General features: G+C 42.9%; 1 protein-coding gene across 1 annotated transcript in view; it reads right to left on the bottom strand.

Annotated features, from left to right (window-relative positions):
• Positions 1-20626, bottom strand: part of SPTY2D1 (SPT2 chromatin protein domain containing 1) — a 25463-nt gene extending 4837 nt beyond the window's left edge. Inside the window, exons 1-4 of the mRNA XM_002721371.6 lie at positions 20339-20626; positions 6457-6571; positions 3565-5100; positions 1575-1749 (exon numbers count right to left, since the gene is read on the bottom strand). Coding sequence (XP_002721417.3) covers positions 1575-1749; positions 3565-5100; positions 6457-6571; positions 20339-20398 — 1886 coding nt within the window. The 5' untranslated portion in view covers positions 20399-20626. The remainder of the gene's footprint in view (positions 1-1574; positions 1750-3564; positions 5101-6456; positions 6572-20338) is intronic.

Raw genomic sequence — 20626 nt, 5'->3', positions numbered from 1 at the left:
GGATGGCCCAAGTGCTTGGGCGCCTGCACCCACGTGGGAGACCAGGAAGAATCTAGCACCTGGCTCCTGGCTTCACATAGTTCCGGCTGTAGCGGCCATTTAGGGGGTGAACCAACGGAAGGAAGACCTTTCTCTCTGTCTCTCTCACTGTCACTGTCACTTGACTCTATCTGTCAAGCAAAAAAAAAAAAAAAAAAAAAGGCAACTATTCCTAAACCTCGGGTGCAGGAAGGTGCCAATCCAACAGTATGCTTCCCGCTTCCTCAACTCACCTATGTTTACTTGATAAAAATCCAGAAAGCATAATACATGTGAAAATTATTTTGTATCTATTACTCTCAGTTCAGCTTTAGGGCCATCATGAGATCTTTATGATTTTAGATAAAAAGACTTTAGGAGTAAAATGAATTAGGTAGATTGATGGCTTGACCAAGAACATATAGCTAGGAGCAGGCATCTGGCAGTTAAGACACCTGCAATCCATGAGTGTCCCTGGATGCAATTCTGCTCTGTTGCCTGATTCCAGCTTCCTGTTAAAGTAGATCCTGGGAGGATGCAGTGAAGGCTCAAGTAATTAGGTTCCTGCCAGTCATCTGGGAGGCCTGGGTTGGGATCCCAGTTCCTGCCTTCAACTGGCTGCTGAGAGCATTTGGGGAGTACACTAGTAGATGGTAGCTCAATTTTGTCTCTGTGTCAAACAGATTTAAAATATTTTTAAAAGGGGACAGACACATCCCATATGGGCACCAGTTTGTGTCCCAACAGTTCCACCTCCAATCTAGCTCCCTGCTGATGTGCCTAGATGGGCAGTAGAAGATGGCTCCCATGTGGGCCCCTGCCACCCACATGGGAGACCTGGAAGAAGCTCCTGACTTTGGCCTAGGCCAGCCCTGGCCGTTGCAGCCATATGAGGAATAAGCCAGTAGATGGGAGGACCTCTCTGTCTCTCCCCACCTCTCTCTGTAACTCTGCCTTTCAAATAAATAAATCTTTAAAAAATAATAATTTACTCAACTTTATATACCTGAAGTAGCAGTTTTATTTCAACCTCTGATCTTTCCTAAGTTTCTCAAAGTTTAATGTGTGTGTGTGAATGAATCATGAGGATCTAATAAAGTGAATTTAGATTCAGTAATTCTAAGATGAGGCCTGAGAACCTGCATTTGTAAGAAGTTAGACATGTCAATGTTGCTAGTTCCATACTACTGTCCAGGGACCAAAGTTTCAAGCAGCAAAATTTTTACACCAAAGAAAAGCAAGTGTCAAATCAGACTGACTGTTCATATTGCCCTGTGGATGGCTTTGTGACTTCAAAACCAATTTATTTCTACTGTGCTAAGCTGCTTCAAACTCATTAAATACACGATATAAGGACAAGGGTTTCAAAAGGGTATTTTTGGCACTCCTGCACATAACTACACAAAGTATTCTGAGTCAACTCTAAAATATTAACCACCCAAAATTTCCTAGTTAAGAATTATGTTCAGTACCTCTACCATTAGTTTTTTCTCCCCTAGTATGCAAATTATTAAAAATAAAAGTTTATCATTTATATAAATCTTCTTTAGCCTTACTTTTTTCGGTCATAGCCAAAGATTTCTCGAATGTGCTTAGATATTTCTTCCTGAGGTTCTCCTTCATCTTCGATAAAATCTTCCATTTCAGAGTCATATTCATCATCATCATCATCTTCCTCTTCATATTCTCGCTGCCTCTTATAACCAGTAGGGAAAGGAAGCCTTTGAGGACCTAAGAATAGCAATCATTATTTTTAAGAAAATTAAAAACAGCTCCAACAGAATTCTATATAAATTGAAACTTTGAGGAGAAATTAAGACAGTATGCTAAAAACACAGAATGAGCAGCTGGCCCTCCATATAGAGTCATTTCTACATTATCCCTGCTGTGTCATGGTATCCAGAAGTAATTAAACTCCTGTTTATCCCAGGGCTTACTGGCAATGTCTTCTTACATTTTCTAGCTTAGTAGTACCCACACTTCTGGGTTTAAAAGATCAATAAAATTTCTAAATAAAATAAAATCCACAAACTTTCATATAGCCATTAACTTTTAATTTTAAAGACTCCAAAAGTAGCACCCTATTACCTACTAACACCAGATTACATTATAAAATTTTAAGTATGAGATTCTCAGAACTGTGGATACTTGATCAAAATGAGTAAGCTTGACCATAAGAAAAATTCACTACATTATCCTTATTTTTGTCATTTAGCCAAAAGATTGATTAAAAACCTAGCACAAGACAAGCACTGATCAATAGAACAGCATCTGGGAACAACTACTTTCAAGTTTGATTACAGACTCTCCTTTTGTTCTAAGTTATTTTTAATATGCATGGCTTGTCTCCCTAGCTCAGTCTTTCAATCTCAGCACTATGACATTTTGGGCCAGGTAATTCTTTGTTGTGCAGCCAATCTCATACATTGTTTGGTAGCAGCATCCTCTACACGGTAGATGCCAGTAGTGTTTCCTGTCCCAGTTGTGATAATCATGTTTCTAGACACTGCCAAATGTCACCTTTGGTGGCAAAATTGCCCTTAATTGAAAATCAACTAGGAAATTTAAAGCAAGGAATCCATCAGTGATTTTCTCTTACGTTCTCCATGATGCCTAGCAAAGTGCTTTAATGAATACTTTTTATCATAAAGCAACCAAAACCTAGCAGCTAGCAGGCACCACCAATGAGCCTACTGTACCTTGGGATAGTAGATTCCTTAAGGACCAGTAGGCAGGACCTTGATTCTATCCATTAAAAGGGACAGAAACACAAGAACAGTCTAAAATAGCTCTTGACACATAATAGTACTTAACAAATATTTGTTGAATGAAGAATGTCCCAAAAGGCTTCAAGCTTAAAATTGCACTCTGAAGGCCATTCTTTTTAGTCCTCATAAAAAGGTAAAGAATAGGCTGGCGCCACGGCTCACTTGGCTAATCCTCTGCCTGTGGTGCCAGCACCCCGGGTTCTAGTCCCGGTTGCTCCTCTTCCAGTCCAGCTCTCTGCTGTGGCCGGTAACGCAGTGGAGGATGGCCCAAGTGCTTGGGCCCTGCACCCGCGTGGGAGACCAGGAGAAGCACCTGGCTCCTGGCTTCGGATCGGCGCAGTGCGCCAGCCGTAGCAGCCATTTGCGGGGTGAACCAACAGAAAAGGAAGACCTTTCTCTCTGTCTCTAACTCTGTCAAAAAAAAAAAAAAAAAAAAAAAAAAGAGGTGAAGAATAATTGACTCATTGAACCATGTACGACATGTACATTCACCCTGTCTCACAATCACAAAGTTATGTTTAATGTTCTTGGGGACACTGCAGGGGTAATGACAGGACCCTAGTAAGTCTCTTCTAAACAAATTTTCAAGCCACAAATAATAAAGGTACACTCAGCCACAGGGCAATCATCAGGATTCTATCAACACTAGATAGAGTACATTAAGGAGAACATGAAAGGGTTCAATAGGGTCCTTGGTTATATAAAACAGAAAGTATTCTTCCCAATTTCCTAGTGACAAATACATACTCTTTATTTATAGAGTGAAGGGCAATTTTACCTTGGGCAGATCTGTAGCCAGTTAGGGATGGCTTCATTCCATTCATCTGTCCATTGATGGGCCGGCTAATAATATTCTTGGAAGAAATTGTTTCTGAGACAACAGTGCACTTGGGCTTTACAGGTGGACCTGAGCTACCAACTGTTCGCCCAGGTGCCAAGTTGCTCATTGGTCTTCCAGGGCCTGAACTACTGACAGTCCGTCCAGCTGGAACTGAGCTACTTATGGATCGTCCAGGGCCACTGACTGACCGCCCAGGGGGACCTGAGCCACTCACTGGCCGTCGAAGATCATGTGGACTGCTCATAGGCCGCCCAGGGCCTCCAGAACTGACCATAGGTCTACCAGCACTACCTGAGCTGCTGATGGGTCGCCCAGGGCCATTTGCAGTATTTGCAGGTCGTCCAGGGCCACCTGCACCACTGACTGTCCGCCCAGAGGGTTTTGAGTCACTGGCTGGTTTCTTGGTCCCACTGACTGATCGCTCAGGTCCTGAGCTGGAGCTGCCATTCTGGCGCCTGGGCACCGGGCCAGAATTGACTGTGGGTCGAGGAGTCCCTGGGCTGGGTCGTCCAGGGGCTGAACTGGAGCTGCTGCCTGGCTGCCTGACACCTGGACTCTTCACCTTATTGTGTGGGGAGCCCATGGATGCAGGTCTGGAATGGCTAGGATGGGAAGGAGATTTTTTGGCTTTGTGCTCAGTAGCAGGTTTCTGAGTCCCACTGGCAGAAGTCTTTGGGACAGTTGGTGAATATGTGCTCGAGTGGGACTTTGCAGCCCCATTAAAAACAGGTCTGTTATGGCCTTCACGAAGTGAGGGTTGGGAGCTATTGCCAGATCCTGTCTTGGTCCTCTCTCCTGGCATGGATTTGGATGAAGACAAAACTAAGTGTTTCTCACTGGCCGTGCTGGGTCTGGATTTCTTCTCAGCCTGAGGAAGCGGCATTCCCTTTGAAGAAGGGTGCCTGTCCGCAGAACCTTTGCTAAGTTTTGTGCTCACACTCTCTTTCTGAGAAGGTGCCTTTTTGGACACAGTTGGAGGTAGTTTCACATCTGTCTCAGGTTTCTTTTTCCTATGCTTTCGCTCAAGGAATTCTCGCTCCCTAAGTTCTTCTGCAGTCATAGGTCGCTCTTCTACTTTCTTTACTATCTTGATCTCCACCGGTTCAAACTGCTTTTTCTCAGCCAGCCTGAGTAGATCAGTGAAGTTCATGGGTGGTGGGGCACTTTTAAGGGGGGCCTTTGGTTTGCTTTCAACTTTGGGAGGCTTTTGTTCTTCCTCATACTCCTGCTCTGGCTCTGCTTGATTGTATTCTAAGAATTCATCCTCCTCTTCCATCTCATACTCGTGGTCTGCTGTCTGGCTGGTGTGGGTCTCCATTGCTTGCCTCTTCTTTGACTTTTCCTCAACAGGAATCCCATTGTAACCATGGAAATTATCCTTTGTCCTCTTGGCCATAGCTCTTGCTTTCTTGTCATGTTTGAGCTCAATTCGCTTTTTCACTAGTTCTTCCTTTCTCCTTTTCTCTTCTAAGGCTAAAAGAGACAAAACAAAATCATTTCACTATCTCCAGAGAGTAGTGTGTTCATCTGAAATCAGCAGGTGGCCAAAATCAATGTTCACGTTACAGTTTGCAGACATCCAGGAATCAGATGAAAAGTTATTTGAGCAAATATCGACTGAGTCATTTTTATGTAATGAATGGGTCACATATTATGGGTTTTTAGGAAGAATCAAGTGGGAGTCTTATTTACACATTTAAATATAGAAAATAACTCATACCAAAAAAATACACCAAGTTTAGAGAACAGTTACAATCACCTGACAGTTGTTTCATGAATCAATGAACATTTAAACTAAATTTAATCAGTTTATTTGTCAAAGTAAGATTACTTCTTGACCTTACCAATTTAAAGCCGCCCCCTGTGATGCCGGCATCCCATATGGGCACCGGTTCGAGTCCTGGCTGCTCCACTTCTGATCCAACTCTCTGCTAATGTGCCTGGGAAAGCACAAGAGGATGGCCCAAGTACTTGGGTCCCTGCACCCATGTGGGAGACATGGAAAAAGATCCTGGCTCCTGGCTTCAGAACAGTCCAGCACTGGCTGTTGTGGCCACTGGGGAGTGAACCAGAGAGATCTGTCTCTCCCTCTGTGTCTTTAACTCTGCCTTTCAAATAAATAAATTAACCTTAAAAAATAATAAAAATTATCCATAGGGCGGGCATTGTGGAATAGCGGGTAAAGCCGCTGCCTGTGAAGGTGGCTTCCCATATGGGCACTGCTTTGAGATCTGGCTGCTACACTTATGATCCAGCTCTCTGCTATGGCCTGGGAAAGCAGTGGAGGATGGCCCAAGTACTTGGGCCCCTGAACCCACATGAGAGACCCAGAAGAAGCTCCCGGGCTCCTCATTTCAACTTGACCCAGCCCTGACCACTGCGGCCATTGGGGAATGAACCAACAGATGGAAAGTCTCTCTCCATTTCTCCCTTTTTCTAACTCTGCCTTCCAAATAAATAATCTTTAAAAATAAAAAAATAATCATTTTTAAACTATTTAGATAGCATTCCTTTATTAATTAAAAAAATTACAAAATAGGTAGAAACCATTTCAGAACAAGTAACGGAGTTCTATTATGGCCAATTAGAAGGCATGGTCACTAACTCCTAAAAAGCTCTTAATCTAAAAGAGAATAAAAAAAACTTCTATACAAAAAGACAAACACAAGAACATATGTAAAGCCAACAACAGTCAAATTCCTCCCCAACCTTCACACACATCCCAAACCTATTGGCCTATTATGTTTTTATAGACATTCACTAGTTAAGTACAAGCTAGATGAGAAGGCAGAAGACTTTAAAACTGAAAATAAATCTATAGGTACATACCTTTTTGTCTGAGTTCCTCTTCTTTCCTCCTAAGAAAAGCTTGTACAGCTTCTGATTGGACACCTTTAACTTTTGGATCTTTTTTGGGAGGTCCCACAGCCAAACTATATCTTTTCTAAAAATAAACAGAGTAAACATCATAAGTCTTTTAACTTAAAAAATACAGTCACAGGTGTCTGGCCTGACAGTTAAGTGCCTGGGTTTGGAGCCTGCTAATGCAAAAGTAATTATTCATGTAATTGAGTTCCCCCACCCCTGTGAGAGACCTGGATACAGTTCCTTGCTCCTGGTTTTGGCCCTGCCCTGAGCAGCCAGCTGGCCATTTGGAAAGTGAACCAGCTGATGGGAACACTTTCTCTTTTAAATAGACACACAGACTGACTGAGTTAGCCCATTTCGTATAAGGGACCGTGCCAAGCCATTTATAGGTTTAAATACTGACTGAAAAACTCATTCTGAATAATCAAGAAACTGAAAGATCATAAACACATATTAAAATTTAGCTATGAAATTTAAGGCTCAGTATTAATTATGCATGGATGATTTTAAGTACAGTTTTTGTGTGATATCCCAACTGATGCATTAATCAACAATTCAAAGAATTGCTTGTGTCTTCAAGCAACTTTTCAAAAAAGGTAACTGGATTAGGCTACTAAAACAAAAAAATCACCTCTTACAAAAGACTGGATTGGGGCTGGCGCTGTGGTGCAGGGGGTTAAAGCCCCGGCCTGAGGTGCCAGCTTTCCATATGGGTACCAGTTCTGGACCCGGCTACTCCACTTCTGGTCCAGCTCTCTGCTGTGGCCTAGAAAAGCAGTACAAGATGGTCAAGGTCCTTGGGCCTCTGCACCAACGTGGGAGACCCGGAAGAAGCTCCTGGCTCCTGACTTCTTCGGATCGGTTCAGCTCCAGCTGTTGCAGCCATTTGAGGAGTGAACTAGCGGATGCAAGACCTCTCTCTGTAATTATTTCAAATAAATAAACAAATCTTTAAAAAAAAAAAGTGAATTATTTGGGTATGTTTTAAAGTTTTGGTGAAAAAATTAAGCTCTCAGAACTACGCATTTCAAAGTCCAGCTTTTCAAACAAACAAGGGAAAACAGGCAGGCATTTGGCATAGTGGTTAAGATGCCAGTATTCCATGTCAAAGTACCTGGGTTTGCATCCTGGCTCCAATCCCAATTTCACTTGCCTGCTAATGTGCACCCTAGGAGGCAGTACATGATGATTCAAGCAGTTGAGTCCCTGCCACACAAATATGGAAGACCTGGATTAATTTTCTGGCTCCTTGTTTTAGCCTGACCAATCCTCAGCAATGGTGGACATCTATGGAGTGAGCTAGCCAACAAATGCCTCTCTCTCACTCTCTTCTCTCTCTCTCAAATAAAAGAAACACTTCTTTTTTTTTTAAGAAAGAAAAATGTCTTACAACTGTTTTCTCTCCTGACTACCACGTTTTAGTTAGGACTCAAGGCTATATGGGTTTTTTGCTTAGATAAAAAAAAAATTGATATTTTAACTTGACCACAGGCAAAGGCTAGGAGCAAACCCTAGCTAAAACATTCTTCATAGAAATCTAAGCACCAAGGGCCTAACTGTCTCTAAATTTTAACTGTTGCTCTTATGTTCATTAAAATCAATTTGTCACACAAATTCTTTTATATCCTTCAAAAAAGTGCTAGTATTATCCTGGCAGAGATAGCATTTATTTGAACTTTGGTTTCCATTTTATAAGTATCTATTAGAAAAGTATGGTAAGCACAGAGCTGTTAATTCAGACCAGGGATGATTCATTTCTTTTTATTTTTTATTTTTTATTTTTTTGACAGGCAGAGTGGACAGTGAGAGAGAGACAGAGAGAAAGGTCTTCCTTTTGCCGTTGGTTCACCCTCCAATGGCCGCCACGGCTGGTGCACTGCGGCCAGCGCACCGCACTGATCCGAAGGCAGGAGCCAGGTGCTTCTCCTGGTCTCCCATGGGGTGCAGGGCCCAAGCACTTGGGCCATCCTCCACTGCACTCCCTGGCCACAGCAGAGAGCTGGCCTGGAAGAGGGGCAACTGGGACAGAATCCGGCACCCTGACTGGGACTAGAACCCGGTGTGCCGGCACCACAAGGCGGAGGATTAGCCTAGTGAGCCGCGGCGCCGGCCAGAGATGATTCATTTCTAAGACCATTCCACATTAAATTTATAGGCCAGGATTTTTTTTTTTTTTTTGACAGGCAGAGTGGACAGTGAGAGAGAGAGACAGAGAGAAAGGTCTTCCTTTTGCCATTGGTTCACCCTCCAATGTATAGGCCAGGATTTTTAAAGCGTCCTCCCTTCTTTTGTCTGTTAGGCAGATGCCACTCTTACCTACTGAACTTACTGCTGTCTTAGCAGAAAAAGAAACACTAACCTACGAGAATAAAGTGAGCAAAATAGGAACCAAAAAAGTATTCCCCAAATAAATATGAAATTCTTGGAGGAAATCCAAGAATCTGTGATTATTATAAGGCTGACAAATACAAAGTATCTTGAAACAGGCTGAAAGTTCCAATTAAATTACTCTACCAATGAAGCAGCTGGCCAAAGGAGCAGGCACTAATCCAACTTGAAAATCCTGTATGATTGCAATGCTCAGAACTGATGCATCCCCAACAGAAATCCCAAGATAGTACCAGAGTTCTTTCCCTGTCACCTTAGCTGGAATACAATGAGGCTCTTCAATGAGTACATATCTTTGATTGTAGATTGTCTCCACAGTGGATAGGGACCCAATATTTAAAGGAGAAAAAAAAGGGCCGGCGCCGCGGCTCAATAGGCTAATCCTCCACCTAGCAGCGCCGGCACACTGGGTTCTAGTCCAGGTCGGGGCACCAGATTCTTTCCCAGTTGCCCCTCTTCCAGGCCAGCTCTCTGCTGTGGCCTGGGAAAGCAGTGGAGGATGGCCCAAGTGCTTGGGCCCTGCACCCCATGGGAGACCAGGAGAAGCACCTGGCTCCTGCCTTCGGATCAGCGCGGTGTGCCGGCCGCAGCATGCCAGCCGTGGCGGCCATTGGAGGGTGAACCAACGGCAAAAGGAAGACCTTTCTTTCTGTCTCTCTCACTATCCACTCTGCCTGTGAAAGAAAGAAAGGAAGAGAGGAAGAAAGGAGAAAAAAAGGAAGAGGGAAAAAAAGACTGAGAATACTGCTAATCTATCTAGATATATATATATAATTGCCCTCATTTCCCGGAAAAGACCTAAAACCCAGCCCTTATCCACAAAAAGCTCACAATTAAATTGCAGAAAGGCCATCATGACTATGATTATTTACTAATTTTTAAAAATATGTAAGACTGGGCCCAGCATTGTGGCATAGTGGGTAAAGCTGCTGCCTGCAGTGCCAGTATCCCATAAGGGCGTCAGTTCGAGTCTTAGCTACTAACTTCTGATCCATCTCTCTGCTGTGGCCTGGGAAAGCAGTGGAGGATGGCCCAAGCCATTGGGCCCCTGCACCTGTGTGGGAGACGTGGAAGAAGCTCCGGGCTCCTGGCTTCAGATCAGCGCAGCTCCGGCCACTGTGGCCAACTGGGGAGTGAACCAGTGAATGGAAGACCTCTCTTTCTGCTTCTCCTTCTCTGTGTAACTCTAACTTTCAAATAAATAAATAAATATTTTAAAAAAATATAAACCTAACAGCATGACCTAGTATTGCAGCTTTATCTCAAGACTACTACACATGAAATGACTTTGGCTTGAAAACCTAGTTAAAATTTTCAATTCATATCAAAATATAAAACTATTAAACTAAAAAGTATTTGTGTATCACCTAAAATCGTGGTCCAGCGAGGCCTATATTTACTATTCTTTAAGAAATATTGAGGGGACGGCGCCATGGTGCAGTAGGTTAATCCTCTGCCTGCAGTACTGGCATCCCATATGGACACTGGTTCTAGTCCCGGCTGCTCATCTTCCAATCCAGCTCTCCACTATGGCCTGGGAAAGCAGTGGAAGATGGCCCAAGTGGTTGGGCTCCTGCATCCATGTGGGAGACCTGGAAGAAGCTCCTGGCTCCTGGCTTCGGATCAGCACAGCTCTGGCTGTTGCAACAATTTGGGGAGTGAACCAGCAGATGGAAGACCTTTCTGTCTCTCCCTCTCAGTCTGTAACTCTACCTCTCAAATAAATAAATAAAAAATCTTAAAAAAAAAAAAAAGAACTACTTTTTAGCTTTTTTCCAAGTATACATGCCTGTTCTCATCAATTCACATGCAATTTCAAATTCAGCCATTAAAAAAACAAAAAATCAAAACAAGCCTCTAATGTTATGTGGCCTCACATTTAACCCCAAACTTCATAGTTCTTGTCCTGTCCCTATAATACAGAAGGAATACAATGTATCTATAATGTGTCTACTTTGTGGATAAGCTAGGAGACAATTTAAAAAACAAGCAGTAGGGCAAGGTCAACACTGCTTTGATGAGGCTTAACCTTAACCTTAATCTTATTTGACAAATGAAGCCATAATTAATAGGAATTTTTTGTTATTTCTGAAGCTTGAAAATATACTTTAAGGCACAGATACCCAACGAATATTAAAATTCTCTTAGGTAAAGTTTGTGTAACAACTTAGAAATCATAAAAAAAAAAAAAGAAGAAAAGAAAAACGAAAAGCTGGATCACCATAGATCATCGTCTCTTTTTAGAAAAGTATCTTTAAGATATAATTCATGTATCATAAAATCCCTCCCTTTGATATACAAGTCAATTATTTTAGTAACTCTACAATCATCACCATGATCTGATTTCCAAACATTTATCACACCCTAAAATAATTCCCCTGCAGTCACTAGCCATACCTCTCTCCCCTCAGCTCTTGGCAACCACCAATCTGCTTCCTGTCTCTACAGAATTGCCCATTCTGGAATTTCAGATAAATCAGAAAGTATGTGTCTGTAACAGTTAATTTTATGTGTCAACTAGGCTAGGCTATGGTACCTAGCTATTTCATCAAACATGGATTGAGGCATTGCTGTGAAGGTATTCTGTAGATGTGGTTAACATCTATAATCTGTTGACTTTGGGATAAAAATTACCCTTCATAATGTGAGTGGATCTCATCCATTCAGTTGAAGGCCTTGAACAAAAATTGAGGTTTCTCGGGGAAGAAGGCATTCTACCTGAAGCCTACAGCATCACTTCCGCCTGATTTGCCAGCATCTAAGTCTGCCCTACAAATTTCAAACTGTCCAGCCCTCACAATCAATATCCTAAAATCAATCCTGCTGGTTCTGTTTCTCTGGAGAACACTGACTGATACAGTAGCTTTTTGTATCTAGCTTCTTTCACTTAGTACAATGTTTTCAAGGTTCGTGTTTGTAGCATGTATCAGTATGCCACTCTTCTGTAAGGTGAACAGATATACTACACTGTATAGATATACTACATATTTATTCATCAAATGCACATCCATACTGTCTCTTTTTGGCTGTTTTATGGGAATGCATATTTTCATTTCTCTTGGGTATATGAGCTTAACACTGAGCAGGTTAGACCTTACGAAGGCAGGTAGCAATCATCCTGATATCAAAAGATTTATTGTATCAGAATATCTTGTAAGGCTGCTCTGCCACCCCACAGAGGTAACCCAATAGGCAATCATGTATGAAAGAAAAAAAAAGCCTCGGGCTAGGATTAAAATTGCATTCTATTTAGTAAGGCAGAACTATTTGGCACTTCTCCCTGTGTCAGATGGTCATATTTAGCTCTAGCAGCAGCAGATCAAGATGCACCCATCAATTCTGAATCTGATTCAAGACACCAGGCTGCTTCATTGTTTGAATTACATGAAAAACAGCTGGACAAGAGTTTCTTTTATCCTAAGCATATCCATTTTATTATACTGTGAACTAACTCAGTCGTTCTGCTGGACCCCAATGAATGATCCACAATAGTGACACTTATGCCACTGAAATACAGTTAAGAGATTTTGCCAAGATTTGTAATTCTAAAGCCAATCGAACAAGAAAATATCAAGCCACTTTAAAAGTGTTCCCTGCATTGAAACTATACTGCAGTTACCAGAACAAAATTAGGTATGGGCTGCTCAAAGCTGGACAGTCACTATCCTACCAAGGACCAGGGCAGCCACCCAGAAGAAGGCAGACTCCACGGTCCCAAATATGCTCTTTCCCTCCTTGCAAGTTATCTGCTGGAGACATTCTATACACACACACACACAACTGCAAATTGCAGCTAGAAAAGTTAGGAAGAAGGAAAGTATAGTGTCATAATTTTTTAAAATCTAAAAAAAATTTTATTTAAAAAACCAAGAACTTTCAGTCTGGAAGTATATGTTCAATAAACATGGTATTTCAAAAAATTTTGTGGAACAATGGGAACTAAGCAAAAAAGTTTATTTTGGTGCAGAAAAATTTTTGAAAACTGTGTACACTTTTTTCATAACATACATTTTCTATAAATCCTCTGAAAACACCTCAAATACATGGCTTTCCAAGTTTTTGCTCCAAAATAAACTTTTTATTTTTTTAAAAAAATCTATATTTTTAAAAGAGAGAGTTAGAGTTAGAGGGGGGGGGGAGAGGGAGAGGGAGAGGGAGAGGGAGAGGGGGAGAGGGAGAGGGAGAGGAGGAGAGGGAGAGGGAGAGGGAGAGGAGGAGAGGGAGAGGAGGAGAGGGAGAGGAGGAGAGGGAGAGGAGGAGAGGGAGAGGAGGAGAGGGAGAGGAGGAGAGGGAGAGGAGGAGAGGGAGAGGAGGAGAGGGAGAGGAGGAGAGGGAGAGGAGGAGAGGGAGAGGAGGAGAGGGAGAGGAGGAGAGGGAGAGGAGGAGAGGGAGAGGAGGAGAGGGAGAAGAGGAGAGGGAGAGGGAGAGGGAGAGGGAGAGGGAGAGGGAGAGTCTTCCATCCGCTGGTTCACTCCCGAAATGGCTACAATGGCCAGGACTGGGCAAGGCTGAAGCTAGAATCCAAGAGCTGCATCTGGGTCTCCTACTTGGGCTATCCTCTGCTTACCCAGGAGTATTAGCAGGAAGCTAGATCGGAAGTGGAGCAGCCAGGGCAGGAACCAGCACTCATGGAATGCCAGCACCGCAGGCAGAGGCTTACCCCACTACACCACAGCACCAGCCTCAATAAACTTAGCTTTCAATTTCATTTTCCATGAACTTTTTGAGAGGACTTCATGTGTTATGCTGAAATCAATAATCGATCTTTCCTTGAAAGCTAGTATTTACTCAGGAGATAGCACATTGTTGTAATTATAAGAAATATAGGCCGGCGCCACGGCTCACTAGGCTAATCCTCCGCCTTGCGGCGCCAGCACACGGGGTTCTAGTCCCGGTCGGGGCACCGGATTCTGTCCCGGTTGCCCCTCTTCCAGGCCAGCTCTCTGCTGTGGCCAGGGAGTGCAGTGGAGGATGGCCCAAGTGCTTGGGCCCTGCACCCACATGGGAGACCAGGAGAAGCACCTGGCTCCTGCCTTCGGATCAGCGCGGTGTGCCAGCCGCAGTGCGCCGCCCGCAGCGGCCATTGGAGAGTGAACCAACGGCAAAAGGAAGACCTTTCTCTGTCTCTCTCTCACTGTCCACTCTGCCTGTCAAAAAATAAAAATAAAAAAAAAAATAAAAAAGAAAAGAAATATAAATTTCCTGGTTTTATATAAGGATTTGTTTTTATTCAAATTAGGAGTTATAAATATCGAAATATCAATTCTTAACTTTATCACTGCAATTTAAAAAAATTTTTTAAATAATATTTATTTTAAAACAGCAAGAGAGAGCAGGACAGTGAAAGCAAGAGAGAGAGAGTCAATCTGCTGGTTCACTTCTGAAATGGTTGCAAAAGCCAAGTGTGGGCCAGGCCAAGGCCCAAAACCAGGAATTGTAGCCAGCTCTCCCACATGGGTGGCACAGGCCCTAGCACTTGGAGCCATTTTCTGCTGCCTTCCCAGGTGTATAAGCAAGGAGTCGGATCTGAAGTGGAGTAGCCGGTATTTTAAGCTGGCACTCCAATATGAGATGCTGGCTTCTTACGCAGCAGTCTATCTTTTGCCACAATCATCACAGTTAAGGAATGAGTATAGGCCTGGAAAATCTATGGTTTGTATTCAGCTTGCTTAGCTGGGGGGCTAAATGTATAAGAATGAATAAAAAATTCCAAAGCATGCTATTCATGGTTGCCATGGGAGCTTAATGTAAAATTTATTGTTATTGCATTTACCAAACAATACCTGATTATAAACTGAAATATCAGATAAGTACTTCAGAGACTCTCTAGAAGTAGCTCAGGACAACTGTTTACTGACTGGCAATGACTTAACATAGTTTGCAGCAGAGTACAAATTAGAATCCAGGGATCCTGACTCAGGTCCAAATGTGTTCTCACTACAATGTCTTATTTCTAATTTAACTCCAACATTTTCATTGCTAGCTCTTTAATCTCAATCTTAAGCAACATTCCCTAATTTCCACCTTCCTCTTGGATATAATACCATTACCTCAAACAGGTCTACAACTGAACTTCCTATTTCATTCCCCCTTATCCTCCATTTCTGTTAATCATGCTGGCATTCTCCTAAAACAGGCTGTCAATATCTACCTACCAATTTCTAAATGCTGTTGGTTTGCTCTTTAAACTTCTGACCTATCAGAGTTTAATTACACTGGAAATGTCATTAAAAAATAGCTATTGTCCAAAGTTATATCAGACTGCAGTTGGAGCTCAGGCTGTACAGATGACAAGCTTTCTCACCATTCCATCTTCAAAACACTTTTCTCATTCAGCACAGGGTTGTGATTATGAGCGAGAACCCCGAAGCCCATTGGCCTGGATTAGATTTACTACTCTGCTATTACTAGCCCTACCACTAATTAGCTGTGTGGTACTGGGCAAGTTTCTTCACCTCTCTGGGCCTGTTTCCTCATCTGTAAAATAACCTCCCTTGAATGGTTATTATGGTGATTAATACATAAAGTGCTTAGTAGAGCAGTATCTGGCACAGTTTAAACACTGTGTTATTTTGTTATCATTATTATCTAGAAAGAGATTCTCTAAGTAGGGATGGGGAAGAGAAATAACAGAATCCCTGTGGAGATAGTTTCTAAAAGACCCTCTCTCGGGCTGGTGCACCTGTGAAGCTGTCATCCCATATGGGTGCTATTTCAAGTCCAGGCTGCTCCACTTCCAAGTTAGCCCCCTATTATAGCCTGGCAAAGCAGCAAAAGATGGTTCAAGTGTTTGGGTCCCTGCACTAACATGGGAGACCCAGATGAAGCTCCTGACTCCTAGCTTTGGCCTGACTCAGCCCTGGCCGGCCATCAGGGGAGTGAATCAGCAGATGGTATTTCAAAAAATACTCCCCCCCACCTCCTTTCTCTCTGCTTCTCTCCTTCGTAACTCTTCCAAATAAATCTTTAAAAAAAAACCCTCTCCCTAGAATAGTGGTTGGGAAGTACTCTTCTAGGCTAGAGACCCAAAACTTCCCCTGCCATTGGACAAGCCATCTTCAGATCCAAAAGTAAGGAGCAATTCATTTATAGTACACTAGAGATCAAATATCTGAAAAATGTTTGCAGAAACTTTTGTTGGTCCATACAAATTGTAGGCTTCTTTTTACATAGACTACTTTAAAATTTTATATTGCAGTATCTACCCAGCTCTTAAAGATATCTGAATTTTGCGGCGCTGGCACACCGGGTTCTAGTCCCGGTTGGGGCGCCGGATTCTGTCCCGGTTGCCCCTCTTCCAGGCCAGGGAGTGCAGTGGAGGATGGCCCAAGTACTTGGGCCCTGCACCCCATGGGAGACCAGGAGAAGCACCTGGCTCCTGCCATCGGATCAGCGCGATGTGCCGGCCGCAGCGCACTGGCTGTGGCGGCCATTGGAGGGTGAACCAACGGCAAAGGAAGACCTTTCTCTCTGTCTCTCTCTCTCTCACTGTCCACTCTGCCTGTCAAAAATTAAAAAAAAAAAAAAAAAAAGAAAAAAGATATCTGAATTTGCCATCACAGTCAAAGTCCCTGGGCTCCATTTCTAGTACTTGTAGTTCTTATCCTCAAGGGGCTAGAAACTCCCAAATCCTTATAGACCTGGTAGCCACACAAAGGTATACCATTTACCTTTGGGTTTGGGGTCACACCAGAACTTCAGTAATTTGTGATGATTTTCATAGTCTGATTGTGATAAAAACCATTAACATCTTCTGTATCATAAGCCAAAAATAGCTACATGAAACCTGTAACAATCCATATTCTAAGATCTACTATTCTATTAAACAAGACAATTACTTTGTTTCTGCTAGCTACTGGAATCCAAGGAGAAAAACCAAGTGCAAAGTTACCAAAAATATCTTTTCTCTTTTAAATAAAAACAAAGTAAGTGACAATGACTGGTTACATCACCTTGATATGCTGTTATTTTGTATTGAGTTTTCTACTGGGAAATGAGTGTGTGCTTAGTATATCTAGGCATGATGTAATCCTATTCTGTTTTAACAAACATTTTAGATAATTTATTTGAAAAAGGAAAAGGAAAAGAACTAGGGAAATGTTAGTACCAGTTGAGCTTCCCCAACCCAAAAACTCCAGAAAATGCTCCCAAAGCTGAAACTTTGAAACTGTTCAAATTCTAACATATTGCCACAAATGGAAAAGTCCACATCTGACTTCATGTGACACAGGCTACAGTCAAGACAGACTTACTTAAAAAAAAAAGTATAAAATTATCTTTGACTAGCTTTATAAGGCATGTTTAAAACATAAATGAATTTCAGTTTTGGACTTGGGTCCCATCCCCAAGATATCTGATTATGATTATGTGTATGCCAACAATTCTAAAAATCAGGAAAAAAAATTCCGTATCTGAAATAGTCCTGGTTCAAACAATTTGGATAAGGGACAGTCATAGGGCCCGCGCTGTGGCATAGCCAGTAAAGCCACCATCTGCAGTGCCAGCATCCCACTTCTGATCCAGCTCCCTATTAATATATGCCTGGGAAAGCAGGAGAGGACGGCTCAACTGCTTGGGCCCCTGCACCCACATGGGAGAGCCAGAAAAAGCTCCTGGGTCCTGGCTTTGGATTGGCCAAGCTCTGGCCACTGCAGCCATTTGAGAGTGAACCAGCAGATGGAAGATTTCTGTCTCTCACTCTCTGTAACTCCACCTTTCATATAAATAAATAAATCTTAAAAAAGAAAAAAAAAAAGGGGACATAGGAACATTCACCTGCACCACCTCAAGCCAGACACAACAGACATCTCCTAAATATAAAGCTCTGTGTGGCTACATAGATGTTAGAGTTCATCCTCCCCTGGGTTTCAGTTCAATCATCACTAGTCACTGGATTTCCTTTCTGTGTCAAAGGTCTGACCTAAGAACTCCAAAGACTAAATTCTGAGTGCCAGCTCTGACAGGATCCAAATGGAAGGCCCGAGAGAAGATGGCTCAAAGGGGAAAAGGAACAAGCACTAGAGAAGGGATCTAGCCTAGCTGTCGGTTACTGCAAAGCCTCCGTGGTCCCCAGACCATCACTCAATCAAGTTCATATTGAGCAGGATGTATATACAGCAGGGAAAGGTCTGTGGACACTGTCTTTGTGACTTAAAGTATCTCTTGACTTGGACAGTAGTTTACCAAGGTACTTATCTTTACTTGCTTTCCAATAATCTGTTTTACTGTACAACATGTCTGTTACATTTTGTAATAGGTAGCTGGGAGACTTCAATCACATCAAATAGGTTTTTTTAGAAATATAGGAAAGATGGCAAAATATTAATATGTTAAATATGGGATGCAAATATATGGGCCTATGTTAACATTCTGTATGTTTGCAAGCATCCAAATTACTTTAAACTGATAAAAAAAAAAATGAAAGTAGGAGTAGATTAGGCCTAGTGATGAAGACATCTCAAGACACAGACATCCCTTATCACCAGGCTCCGCCCTTGACTGCAGCTTCCTGCTAACCCTGGAGGAAGCAGTTCTGGCTGGAGTGATTGGGTTCCTGCCATCCACAGAGAAGACCTGGATTCAGTTTCCAGCTCCTGGATTTGGGCTCCAGCTCCAGCAGCTAGTCGTGGGCACTTGGGAAGTGAACCAGGTCGAGGCAAGCTCTCTTTATGTCTATCTTGCTTTCAAATAAAAAAAACTTAAAAGAGTAAATAGAATATTTAGATGAATCAAGTTACAGCAAGATCATGGATTAAATTTAACCATATCTTATCATCTTGTTCGGTTCCTGAATAGTTTATTTTGTGACTTTAATTCCATGTAAAAAGATAAGGATTATAATGCTAACTAAATCAAACATCTAGGCTTACTAGTTTTTGTGGGGAGGGGTGGGAAGCATTATTCATAAAATATATACCTTTTATTCATATATTCCATTGTAAATGACTTTACCAATTTACTATTTTTCTTTTTACTGTGTGAATCTACAAATAGGTAAAGTCTGTATTCTGAAATACACATACATTTTGAAATTTTCTGCTTATAGGATCCTATGTGTGCTTTCCTCCTGGCAGTTACTATGGGCTTTTTATAGAATGAGAAATGATTAGTTTCTGAGCCTTCCACAGAACATTTGTTGGGCATCAAAGCTAATATTATCTCTGGTCTCTACTGGAACTCAGGAAGATCTAGAATGACATATGGATCAAATTATGTAAAGATGAGTAATTACCAGAGCCAACGGTGACTTATTGAGAAATTTACAGATGCAGACACCAATTCTACTGTTCAGGTTTTCAAAGGTTTGCGACCACAGCTTCAGCAGGGAAAGCTCATTGCTCATGGCTCAGGGCATGATTATTCTAAGTCCCTGGGCTGGGAGATGACTGAGATACACATACATTTTACTAGCTGTTTAATTATATTCACATCAGTATTTTCAAAGGGATTAAAAAAAAATGGACCAGCCAGATGGAAAATGGCAGAAGAGGAAAAAAATATTACTACTGGAATATACAAAACTCGAGGAAATTCAGAGCACATACTGAGAGCTCAATAAATTCCAGCTGAATTGACTTTAACAGAGCTGCTGAGTTTCACCTCAGTGCTCAAACCGCAGGTATCACAACGCAATTTATCTGCTTACAGCTGTGCTGTGGGGACCATCTGAGGATCCAGAAATGACTCTATGCAAAACAACTACAAGCCCGTAAACCAGGCACACTCCCGCACTTAGGCATTTATATTCTGTCTTTCCTCCGATCTCCGCGTATTAACGAAGAGGCAAACAGCTCCTGAGCAAACGGAACCCAAATTTCAAACAAAGACTGCAATCTGGACAAGTCAACGGAAGCCACAGCCACCTCAGTGTAGTGCTGGGCCAAGGATTTCCTGGAAGCTGCTGCTAAACTTCTCTTATCAACATCAAAGATGAAACTCCCCCTTTGCAACGTAAGACAACTCGAGCACCCCGCTGGCTGAGTGGGTGGGGCCACGAATCCGAGAACTAGTTCTAGAAATCAACGCTTCATCCGAAGATGGGAAAAAAAACAAACAACAAAAAAACAAAAAACAGCCAAAAAGGCTATCAGGCAAAGTCCCCTACAACCTCTAGACCTCCACTACATCCACGCTTCCGAGTCCTCAACCTTTGGGCTGAAGTTGACGCCGAAGCCAGAAACTACTGAGCGCTCCCCATTCCACTAAGTGCCAGGCACGGCTCGCTCGCAGGCTTCCACCCAAGCCGCAAAGCCCGGGTTGCAGAGCAAACAAACTAAGCCGGCGAAACCCACTCACAGGAACGCTCCCGCCTCGCGTCCCAGTCCCGCTTCACCCCACATTCCCGAGTGTAACCCCAAGACAAGGAGAGGGGGTAGCTGCCTGGAAGTTCCGGGCCACACACACTCCCAACTTGAGGACGGGGGTCTCCTCCAGCGGCGCCCCAGCTGCCACTTACCGGCACATTGTTGACTCCTTGTCCTTTGGAAGCTATCAGCAGAATTTCTCTGAAGTCCATGTTCGGCCGAAGCCAGGCACTCGGGAAGGAGTCAGACGCACCTTACCGAGTCGCCCGGCTACAGCCAAGTGAACTGCCTCGGAAGCCCCTCTCCCACCCCTCTTCAGGGCGGCCACTTCCGGCGCCTTCCAATGCCGTCTGCCCGCCCCCTACCCCCGCAGCGGCCTATATTCTTTCTGGGCCGCCGCGGCGCTCGCGAGTCCTTGCGTAACTTCCGCTTTTAGGTCC

The sequence above is a fragment of the Oryctolagus cuniculus genome, chromosome 1 (assembly GCF_051225735.1).
Source record: "Oryctolagus cuniculus isolate XC-2025 breed Fujian yellow rabbit chromosome 1, ASM5122573v1, whole genome shotgun sequence".
Taxonomy (NCBI): Eukaryota; Metazoa; Chordata; class Mammalia; order Lagomorpha; family Leporidae; genus Oryctolagus; species Oryctolagus cuniculus.
This window is presented reverse-complemented; position numbering and strand designations above follow the sequence as displayed.